Below are 10,498 nucleotides of genomic sequence, written 5' to 3' on the forward strand. Positions count from 1 at the left end.
CCAGCCCAACACCCCGCAGCCCGAAGCATGCGCGGCCAGCGGAGCTACGACTGGCGCCCCTGACAAGGGTGCTCACACCCCCCCATGATGTAGACAGCCTCCCCCACCTGCGTAAGTTCTCGCCGAGCCAGGTGCCCATGCAGACGCGCTCCTCCATCCTCCTGGCAGAAGGGCCACCTCCAGAGGAGCCCATGGCCAGGCCGGGCCTCATTGAGATCCCACTGGGCAGTTTGGAAGAGCCCTCGGCCGAGAATGAGGGGGATGGGAGCCCCCCTGATGCTGACGATTCCTTAGAGGAAGACGGTTCTTCAGAGGGAGTTCCCCGCTCTGGGCTGGGCTTCTTCTATAAGGTGAGCCACCTTAGCGGGTGGGGCCGGGGATGCATGGATGGATGGTCAGGGCGTGGGGAGGTGCGGGGGTGGTTTGCTGGACCGGTGGGTGGACGCATGGTCAGGTAGATGGACAAATAGATGGAGTTGGTGGATGGACAGAAGGTGGGTGGATGGGGGCTAGGTGGCCACATGGGAGTGGGCAAGTGTGTGTGGCCAGATGGACAGATAGGTGGGGTGTGTGGACACACAGAGGGTAGATGGGTAGACAGACAGATGGGGTGTGCACATGGGTAGATGGGTGGGTGATGGACAAAACGGACACATAGGGCAAGGGTCTTCAATGACATCTCCTTCCCCTCCTGCTGTCTCCTTCACACACCCCCTTTCTTCCTAGTGGCCTTGCCAGTTCCCCTTCCTGTCCCTGCCCTGTATCCCGTTACTCTTCATCCTCATGGCACCCCAGCCTGGGCCACCATCTCTCACCTGGACACCTGCCGTCACATTTTAAAAACAGATTTTTTTTTTTATTGATCTCAGAGAGGAAGGGAGAGGGAGAAACATCAATGATGAGAATCATTGATCGGCTGCCTCCTGCACGCCTCCACACTGGGGATGGAGCCCACAACCCGGGCATGTACCCTGACTGGGAATTGAACTGTGACCTCCTGGTTTATAGGTTGATGCTCAACCACTGAGCCACACCGGCCGGGCTGCAGTTATATTTTGACTGGTGTACACTGACCTCCTCTCCCAAGTACCTGGCCATTTCCAACTGAGCAGCCAGAGATTTTCAAAAAGTGCAGATTGGTCCTTGTCACTGTCCTGTTAAAACCCTTTGCCCTTACAATTAAAGCCAGTCCTTAGGCCCAGCTTGACCCCGTGCAATGCCATTCTCCCAGCTCCGCGTCCCCGACCAGCCTCCTGCCGCCCCACGTGCTGTGAGGCTTGTGCTGGCCCAGGGCCTTCGGACTCGTTCCCTCTGCTCTCCACCCTCCTCCTCTGGGTTGCTGCCTTCAGGAAGCCGTGCTTGGTGCCTCTCTACATGTCGACTGGCAGCTGCCGGTCGCTGTGGTGTCACATTGCCTTCCCCACTGGGCTAGTGCTTTATGGGAGCAGCACCCAGGTCTGCCCTGCCCGTGTGTCAGTACCCAGCACATGGGGCTCTGCATAACGTGGGCGCCAACTAAATGCCTTTAGAACAATTACAAAACCGCAAGTACAGGTGAGTGGCTGGCGGGCTGGGCTGACTGGTCAGACTGTAGCTGTGCCAGGGGAGAGACACCAGCTGGACTCAGTGCCTGCCCCCAGGATGAAGACAAGCCTGAGGACGAGATGGCCCAAAAGCGAGCCAGCCTGCTGGAGCGGCAGCAGCGGCGGGCGGAGGAGGTGCAGCGCCGGAAACAGTGGCAGGAGGCCAAGAAAGAGCAGCAGAGGGAGGAGGCTGCACGGTGAGGCTGGGCACAGGCCAGGGACCCTGCCACCAGAGACCCCATCACCTGTCTGACTGCTTCCTCCCTCCACCTGTAGGCTGGCCCAAGAGGAGGTGGCCCCTAGCCCCCCAGCCCCCACTGCCAGGGCCCCAGCTGAAGAAGAGGTGGGCCCCCGGCGTGGGGAGTTCACACGGCTTGAGTACGAACGCCGGGCGCAGCTGAAGCTAATGGATGACCTGGACAAGGTGCTGCGGCCGCGGGCCTCAGGCGGGCCAGGCCGGGGTGGACGGAGGGCCCCGCGGCCGCGCTCTGGTTGCTGTGATGATTCTGCCCTGGCTCGAAGCCCCGCCCGTGGCTTGCTGGGTGAGGACCCGGTGGGGAGGAGGTGGATATGCTGCAGGGGCCACATGTGGGCGATGAAGGGCTCAGGTAGGACTGTCCTGCCTGCTCGGTGAAGACTTCCTGGGGATGTGGGGGTTGCAGTAAGATAAGGGCAGTTGGGCAGAGCTGGCTTAATAGTTGAAGCCCCTTGGGTACGTTTGGGGATGAGAGATTTCTGCTCCGGGCTACATAGGGTGAGGGTTTGGGGACAGGGATGGCCTCGCATTCCCTCCCCAGTCTGCCAGGCAAGGCCCCACTGGGCACTTGGGGAGGTAAGGGGGCTTTGAGTGGGGTCCGATCCAATGCACTCTCTCCCTAGGTTCCCGGCTCAGCAAGATCTACTCCCAGTCTACCCTGTCCCTGTCCACAGTGGCCAACGAAGCCCCCAATAACCTTGGTGTGAAGAGGTCCACATCTCGGTGAGTGTGGCCGGGGCAGGTGGCCTCTCCAAGTCTGTATGTGCACATGTGTGAGCTTCTGAGCGTGACATGGCATGGGTGTGCGTATCTGCAAGGGCACCTACAAGGCCGAGGGGGAGTGTCTGTACTGAGGGACAGGCCTTCAGATGTGCCCGAGGCAGGAGAGCGAGGCACTGCATGGACTTGGGAGTGTACAGCGTACACGCAGGTCTCCTCTCTGCAGAGGCTGCAGGCTGTTCCGTCCCTAGTCCCACTGCAGGCTGTCAGCTTCACTTCCCCTCCCCACTGACTGCATCTCCATCCCATCCCTTTCCCTGTAGGGCTCCGTCCCCATCCGGCCTCATGTCCCCAAGCCGCCTTCCTGGTGGCCGTGACTGGGAGAACGGCAGCAATGCCTCTTCGCCTGCATCAGTGCCTGAATACACAGGTGAGTGGGACTCCAGGTGGCCGGTGCTGGGCCCTCCCTTTCCCTGGTCATCCCTGCTGACTACCCTGCCCTCTAGGTCCCCGGCTGTACAAGGAGCCCAGCGCCAAGTCCAACAAGTTCATCATCCACAACGCCCTGTCGCACTGCTGCCTGGCAGGCAAGGTGAACGAGCCGCAGAAGAACCGCATTCTTGAGGTCTGTGCCCAGGGGTGGGATCCAGCGGGAGGGGTGGGGGCCTGGCTGTGCTGGCTGACGGCCTCCCCTGCCCACCAGGAAATTGAGAAGAGCAAGGCCAACCACTTCCTGATCCTCTTCCGGGACTCAAGCTGCCAGTTCCGGGCCCTGTACACTCTGTCAGGGGAGACAGAGGAACTGTCCCGGCTGGCAGGCTACGGCCCCCGCACGATCACGCCCGCTATGGTCGAAGGCATCTACAAGTACAACTCAGACCGCAAGCGCTTCACCCAGATCCCCGCCAAGACCATGTCCATGAGCGTAGACGCCTTCACCATCCAGGGGCACCTCTGGCAGAGCAAGAAGCCCACCACCCCCAAGAAGGGTAGCAGTACCCCCAAATAGCCCTGCCCGGGTGGTGCTTGGCCACCACCCTCTCGGAGGACATTCAGTGGGGACTCCTGGGTCCTGTCTGTCCCTAACCTTGTCTGGGTGGGGCTGGAGTCCCCACCCTCTAATTTTCGTCTCATCCTGCTGTGGGGGCTGAGCTGGGAGGTTCAGGGACTCAGGGCTCAGCTTAGCCCCCTGTCTGTCCTCCCTACCTTCTTGAATAAAATAATTTAAAGTGACCTGGAGTGCTGGCATCTCGGAGGCTGGCTGGGGCACCTGGTGATCTCTGCCTAGGAGGGTTTTCCACACTGTTTCCTGTCTCCCATTCACTCTTGAAACTGCCCAGTCTCCTCAGCTCCCTGCTGGCCCTGACACAGCTCTGGCCAAGGCCACGTCTTCCCTGCCAGCACCCCCACCCCGTCCCCATCGCCATTTCTCAGCTCCTTTACTGACCTCTTGGACACAGGTCAGCCCTCCTCTGACCAGCCCTCCTCTCCCCACGGCCTTCCCCATCCCTGCTCACTGTTTTCCTCCCCAGCGTGCCTGTTACTATTTGCCTCGCCTGGCACTTGGTCTGTGGCCAACTGCTAAACTTGATCGTCTCTCCCAGCCGCCTGCCTACATTTCTAGGCTGGTTACCTCCCCTGAGCCAGGGATTCCCGTGTTGTCTCCTCAGAGCTCCTGGCATGGCCAGACGCCTGACGGGCCCTACACCATAAGCCTGAGCCAGGCTGGGCTCTGTCTCCCTGTAGCTCTGACATGCCAGGGAGGGACCAGCTGCCCAGTGCCATCCAATACCGCACACTGCACCCCCTAAAGCCTCTTCTGTGCTTTATCGCCTCTCTGTCCCCGTGACCACCCCTAGTCCAAGTCAACAGCCTGGGCCTCCCCATACTCCCAGCCACCTCCTATCAGAAGCCAGCCCCCCACAGCAGCCTGCATGGCCTATTCAGGACACAAATCTGATTACATCCCTAACGCTGAAAATCCCTTAATAGCTTAGAGCCTGCTAATGGTTTCCCAGAGCTTAACTTAAGGGCACACCATGGCGTGGCCCATGGCTGAGTTCCGGCTCCTGGCCTCTGTCCAGGATAGAGATGCCTTGCTAAGTCCCAGGGACTGTCTACTTCTCAAGCTAGCTGACCAGTCCTCCCAAGGAGAAGCTGGGGATCTCTACCTGCTGACTGGGGTGGCAAGCTAGACCTCAGGAGCAGGGGCTGGTGAGACCTGGGCAGATGGGGGCAAGGCCCCGCCTCTCCCAAGGCTCAGGGATCAAAGAGGCCTCAGGCAGCCCAAGTCCAGAACTGGCTCTGCAGGGTGAGGATGGGCATGTGCCCTGGCCCAAAGCCCAGTTGCACCACCTCCTACACCAGCCAATCTTGGGGTGGAGGGGGCTGGGCCCAGGCCAGAGTGAGAATGAGCTGGCAGTCCCTGCAGGCACCTGGGTGGCAGGAGGGGCAGGCAGGAAGGAGGCTCAGACCAAGTCATACAAACAGGCTTCATTGTGAGGGGGGGTGGGGGTGGGCAGTGCGCCATCAGTCTTCCTTCAGGCTCCCAAACACAGCAGCCGGCACACTCTGCTGCTCCAGCCGCACCTCTGGAAGGTGGAGAGGACATGGTCACTTGGCAACCCTCCAAAAGGGGGTCCAGCTCCTGCCTCCCCTCACCACCCTGCTGGGCTGGCTGGCCCCTCACCATTGGGCTCCAGGTCCATCTCGTCCTCGTCCTCGTCCTCCCCCAGCTCGATCTCCTCCGGGTTGGCCTGTTGTGCTAGCTCAGCCAGTTCCTCCCGGGATGCATCGCTCCTGGGGCGGGTAGGAGTCACACTGTTCAGTGGGTCTGGCCACTTCTCTGGCCTCCCCAGGAACCTCCCTCCTGAGGAAGAAATGACTACACTAACTCAGCCAGTTCCTCCCGGGACGCATCGCTCCTCACGAACAGGATCTTGCTCTGGGCCCGTGGGGGCTGGTCGTGCTCGGCCTCGGCTGCCAGCTGCTCTGCCCGCTGCTCTAGTAGCTTCATGTCATCCATGCCACTCTGCCCGGGGGCAAGGTCAGACACTGGGAAAGTGGGAAGGGGCGTCAGACACGGTGGAGGGCTCTCTCCACAGCCACACCATGTGCTGAAGGACCCCCACCTGTCCCCGAGGCTCCAGCCCTCAAGGAGTTCCCAGTTTCAAGCGGGGAGGTACAGAGTTGAACCTGCTGCTCCCAGTTCCAGGAGGTCAAGGCTGGGTAGAGGGCAGAGGCAGGACCCACAGGCCCTGAGACAGGGGAGTGTGTTGCCCCAGGGTGGACCCAACCAGGGTGAAGGGTGGCTGCAGCTGCTCACCTGTGCCTGTAGCACTGCCCGACACCTTGAGCATCTGCGAGGCCATGAAGTTGACCTGTGTGTTATAAGTGGCCTGCACACTTCTGCGGATACGCAGCATCTCCCGGATGGTGTCTTCGTTGCCATGCCGTACCTCGAAGTCCTTCCATGTTTGCCAGAAGACCCCAGTTGTCTGTGGAGAGTGGGGGTGCCTGTGTAGGAGCTGGCTAGCTCAGCTGCCGCCTCCCCCTGCTCACCCACCTGCCCTGGGCTCATGCCTACCCGAGGGTCACAGATCTGGGAGCAGAAGCTGTAGATGGCCCAGGCGCAGCCAATCTCTCCAAGCTTGCACTCCATGTCCGCAAACCGCAGGCACATCTCCCGGGCGTGTTCGTCCGACAGCACCTGGGTAATGCCAATCACCAAGAACAGCATGAGGTGGGAGGAGAGCTGCCACAGGAGATCCCAAAACAGCAGGCTGGTCCCTGAGCTTCCAGAATGCTCTCTGCCAGTCCCCAGGTCCAGGCATGCTCAGATGTGCCGCCTGCAGGACCCCTCCCATCTTCTAAGGCAGCGGCCGCCAACCTTTCAGACCTCACCAGTTGGCGACTGCTGTTCTAAGGGACCTGCAGCCCCCTGCCCCATGCCCCTGCAGTGGGCACCTCAATGGCCTTCTGGTAGATGCCACGGGTGTGGGTGACTCCATAGATCTCCGCTGCCCGCTTGATGTAGATGTTGAACATCTCATACTGCTGGGCGGGCTCCACAGCCTGGGTGGCGCGCTCGTACACGGCCATTGCGTGCCGGGCCAGGCCCCACTCCTCCTCCAGCTGTGCGTACAGCAGGTATAGGGCTGTGGCAGGACAAAGGCAGGTCAGAAGTCTGTGGCCTGGCCCCCCACCCTACCACCCTCCACTGAGCCAACTGGCGCTCCTCACTCTTTGCATATTTGGGGGGGCAACCATCCAGCGCCTGCTCGAAGAGGTCCCGAGCCCGCTCCAGCTTGCGGCCCCCATAGCGGGCGATGAATTTGGTCAGATAGGTGCTCCAGATGTCAGACACATTGGGCCGCTTAAACAGCGAGATGCCACGCTCGTACGCCTGCCCAGAGAGGGGGAGTCTTGTGTGAGTCCTCAGGGCAAGGACATACCCACACCAGACCCTCCCTCCCCTCACACACACAGAGGCAGGCTATGACCCCTGACATTCATGTGGAAGCCTAACTCCAGTATCTTAGAATGTGACTGTATTTGGAGATAAGGTATTTAAAAAAGTAAGTTAAAATGAGGTCATTAGGGTGCCCCCTATTTTAATATGATGGGTGTCCTTATAAGAGGAAACCTGGACACATGGAGAGACACCAGAAACATGCACAGACATGATGAACAGGTGAGCACAAGAACAAAGATGGTCATCTACAGGCCAAAGAGAGGCCTCAGAAGGAATGAACCCTTGACCTCAGACGTGCAGCCTCCAGAACCACGCGATAATAAACTGCTGTGCGTAAGCCCATGGCACTTCGTTACAGTAGCCTGAGCAAACGAATACAGGGGCCAACACTGTATGAGGGTAGGAACACTGCTGTCTGGGATCTCCTGATGGGCTCTCCTCACCTTGAAGCTCTCCTCAAAGTACTTGTGCTCCTCCAGGAACATGGCGTAGTTGATGACGATCTGGGGGGTAGCGATGCGCAGGTCCAGAATACGGTCATACACAGCCTTGGTAGACTGCAGGGGCAGGGGCAGGGGCAGGTCAGAGCACATCCTGGGGCTGAGTTGGCAACCCCACCACTCTCCCATGATGCATTGGGCCCTGGCAGCTCACCTGAAAGGTGCCAAGGCTCTCCTCCAAGTCGGCAAGCATGGACCACACCTTTAATGATTTGTACACACGGTTCTGCACAGGCTCCGAGCCATCAAAATACTCAGCCCGGCGGGCGGGCAGTGCTGTTGCCTTCTAGAAACATACCAGAGGGGGATGCTGGGAGGGTGGGTCCAGACTGGGTCACACACCCGCATGCTCCCCTCTCCAAAACCCCGGGGAATTTACCCGCAGCAGCCGCAAGGCCTGGTCGTAATTCTCGTGCCGGAGCTCCAGCTCACCACACTCGCACCACACACTTGCCAGGTCATCCACTTGCTTGAAGCTCACCTTGGTAGCCTTCTCCAGGATGATGCGGGCCTGAGGCAGGCAGAGGTCCGGCTGAGACCCTGCCCACCCACCTGCCTGAGTCCCCTGAACAAGGATGCATCTACACACATACACAATGCAAATGGACTCACATCATCCAGTTGCCCGTTGTCCTCATAAAACTTGGCAAATGCAACCCACAGCGTATGGGGTTTGCCCATAGCCTTAAAGGGGTCCACTGTCTGCACAGCCTCCGTGTACGTGTTGATGATCTGTGGAGGAGGGGCAGGGGTCAGGCTGGACAACTGGGGCCATGGCAGGCGAGGATGGGGTGGGGCTTTGAGGGGGCAGGGCCACACGCACCTCCCGGGGGCGGCCCTGGTGCAGGGCCACACGCTTGTGCCACTCATGGACATGGTGCGGGTTCTGGCGCAGCAAGACGCTGTTGAGGAGCAGGGGCCGCCGACTGATCAGCTGCTCAAAGCGGGCCAGGCGCAGTTCCAAGTCCACGTCATCTGGGACCCATGGGGAGGGCCAGGGGAGTGGGGTTGAGGGCCTCAGCACACACTCACTTCCATCTCCCAGCCCTCTCCCTCCAGCCCGTGGCCCAGTGCTCTGACCTTCCAGAGTCGTCCCACTGTCCACTCTGCACTCCTTCCCTGAGCTGCCTCAAGGCCATCCCGACCCCAGACTCACTCCTAGCCCCTGTCATTCCCCCTAGCCCTCCTTCCCTGCTGCCCTCTGCCATCCTCCAGCCCTCCCTCTCCACCCAGCCTATGTCCAGCCCAAGCTTGAGATGTATTCTCAGTTGGGGCTACTCCCCCAAACCCCCCTGCACTGCCCACCCTTCCTCCCTCCCTGCTGGCCCGACTGACCCCAAGACACACCTCTCTACTGCCCCAGCCCCTTGGATCTCCCCCAATACCTGCAGGCTATCCCAGTCCACTCTCCCTACCAGCCCAGGACTGCCTCAGCAGCTCACCCTCTTCTTCCCGCCCCAGCTCCGAGGTGGTCTCCATCTTCGCTGCAATCATGCTCTCCTCGAACTGGGCATAGCTGTCAAACACCTGGGTGAAGTCCCGCACGGTCATCACGGTCCGGATGGCCTCCTCGTACACGTCCCGAGCCTGTGGGTGGGTATCGGGAGGGGTGAAGTGCTGGCATGGAAGAGGCATGGGTCCCCCCCCAGAGAATCCAGCAGCGCTGCCCTTGGCACCAGTCCCAAGCTGGGACCCTGGAGGGCCTTCCCTTGGGCCTGCTTGCTCCCTGGAGCCTGCTCAGCTCCATCAGGCTCTGAGCAGTGACACTCAGCAGAGCCAGGCTGGAGCCGTCCCCTTCCTGACAGAGTGACCTGGGGGCCTTGGCTCCTCCTCAGAAAACTGAGAGTGACAGCCCCTCATGCACAGTCACTGTGAGGTGCAAGGAAGACGTGTCAACAACCTGGCACCCGGGTACATTGCAGGGACTCTAAACTCAGCTCAGCCACAGAAGGCTCAATGGTTGCTACTAGCACCCATTATGCCAGTGATGGCGAACCTATGAACTCATTTTTTTGGTTGATTTCTCTTTGTTAAATGGTATTTAAATTTATAAAATAAATATCAAAAATATAAATCTTTGTTTTACTATGGTTGCAAATATCAAAAAATTTCTATATGTGACATGGCACCAGAGTTAAGTTAGGGTTTTTCAAAATGCTGACACGTCGAGCTCAAAAGGTTCGCCATCACTGCGTTATGCCCACCTGACCCCCCTTCTCCAGCTCAAATTCTCCCAGACACCCTGGCACCCCCAAGCTCAGGCCCCATCTCTCCACCCCTGCTCCTGACCAGTCCTGCTCCTCTGCCTCCACCTGGCTGCTGGCTTGCTGCTAGCCCTGGCCAGTGCATTCTACTGGAAGTGGCAGCCTAAATGGATGTTGTACAATGGATACCTGGTCATGCCTCAAGACTGGCTGGAGGCTCCGAGTGGGACACAGCCAGTCTCTCCTCAGCCTGCAACGGCCTTCTCACCACTCCCTAGCACTTTACCGCCCACTTTCTCCACTCAGCCCAGCTCCCGTCTACTCCCTTTCCCCAAAGCTCCAAAACCCCATGCCAGCTCCTCCGGGGATCTCTCAAAGCCCCACGTCTCTCCCCAAGGATGAGGCAAGATAAGATGGACACTAAAAAATAAGTGGCCCTAGCCGCTTGGCTCAGTGGGTAGAGCGCTGGCCTGCGGACCTAACGGTCCTGGGTTCAACTCCGGTCAAGGGCACTGATCTCCATTGCAGGCTCCTCCCTGGCCCAGGCCCTGGTTTGAGCGGGTGCAGAAGGCAACCAATCGATGTGTTTCTTTCATATCGATATTTCTGTCTTTCCCTCTTTCTTCCACTATCTCTAAAAATCAACTGAAAAAATATCCTCGGGCCCTAACCGGTTTGGCTCAGTGGATAGAGTGTTGGCCTGCGGACTCAAGGGTCCCAGGTTTGATTCTGGTCAAGGGCATGTGCCTTGGTTGAGGGCA

At 59.4% G+C, this 10,498-nt stretch overlaps 2 protein-coding genes across 3 annotated transcripts in view; one reads left to right on the forward strand and one right to left on the reverse strand.

Moving 5' to 3' along the window:
• The window catches only part of CAMSAP3 (calmodulin regulated spectrin-associated protein family, member 3), an 8,898-nt gene extending 5,106 nt beyond the window's left edge, over nucleotides 1–3,792 (forward strand). The window contains exons 15-21 of the mRNA XM_014538583.1: nucleotides 5–350; nucleotides 1,641–1,780; nucleotides 1,860–2,125; nucleotides 2,463–2,562; nucleotides 2,883–2,989; nucleotides 3,066–3,184; nucleotides 3,263–3,792. Of these exons, the coding sequence (XP_014394069.1) occupies nucleotides 5–350; nucleotides 1,641–1,780; nucleotides 1,860–2,125; nucleotides 2,463–2,562; nucleotides 2,883–2,989; nucleotides 3,066–3,184; nucleotides 3,263–3,568 (1,384 nt within the window). The 3' untranslated portion in view covers nucleotides 3,569–3,792. The remainder of the gene's footprint in view (nucleotides 1–4; nucleotides 351–1,640; nucleotides 1,781–1,859; nucleotides 2,126–2,462; nucleotides 2,563–2,882; nucleotides 2,990–3,065; nucleotides 3,185–3,262) is intronic.
• Nucleotides 3,793–5,032: 1,240 nt separating this feature from the next.
• Nucleotides 5,033–10,498, reverse strand: part of XAB2 (XPA binding protein 2) — a 25,528-nt gene continuing 20,062 nt past the window's right edge. Inside the window, exons 7-19 of one of the 2 annotated variants that reach the window (XM_014538545.1) lie at nucleotides 8,976–9,120; nucleotides 8,357–8,508; nucleotides 8,146–8,265; nucleotides 7,913–8,044; nucleotides 7,688–7,819; nucleotides 7,477–7,590; nucleotides 6,802–6,964; nucleotides 6,526–6,716; nucleotides 6,146–6,268; nucleotides 5,885–6,056; nucleotides 5,484–5,613; nucleotides 5,249–5,358; nucleotides 5,033–5,150 (exon numbers count right to left, since the gene is read on the reverse strand). In XM_014538545.1, the coding sequence (XP_014394031.1) occupies nucleotides 5,089–5,150; nucleotides 5,249–5,358; nucleotides 5,484–5,613; nucleotides 5,885–6,056; nucleotides 6,146–6,268; nucleotides 6,526–6,716; nucleotides 6,802–6,964; nucleotides 7,477–7,590; nucleotides 7,688–7,819; nucleotides 7,913–8,044; nucleotides 8,146–8,265; nucleotides 8,357–8,508; nucleotides 8,976–9,120 (1,746 nt within the window). In that variant the 3' untranslated portion in view covers nucleotides 5,033–5,088. Of the gene's footprint in view, nucleotides 5,151–5,248; nucleotides 5,359–5,464; nucleotides 5,614–5,884; nucleotides 6,057–6,145; nucleotides 6,269–6,525; nucleotides 6,717–6,801; nucleotides 6,965–7,476; nucleotides 7,591–7,687; nucleotides 7,820–7,912; nucleotides 8,045–8,145; nucleotides 8,266–8,356; nucleotides 8,509–8,975; nucleotides 9,121–10,498 lie in introns of both variants that reach the window. The other variant, XM_014538544.1, reaches the window with a different exon arrangement.

Source organism: Myotis brandtii, unplaced genomic scaffold, assembly GCF_000412655.1.
Source record: "Myotis brandtii unplaced genomic scaffold, ASM41265v1 scaffold193, whole genome shotgun sequence".
Lineage (NCBI taxonomy): Eukaryota > Metazoa > Chordata > Mammalia > Chiroptera > Vespertilionidae > Myotis > Myotis brandtii.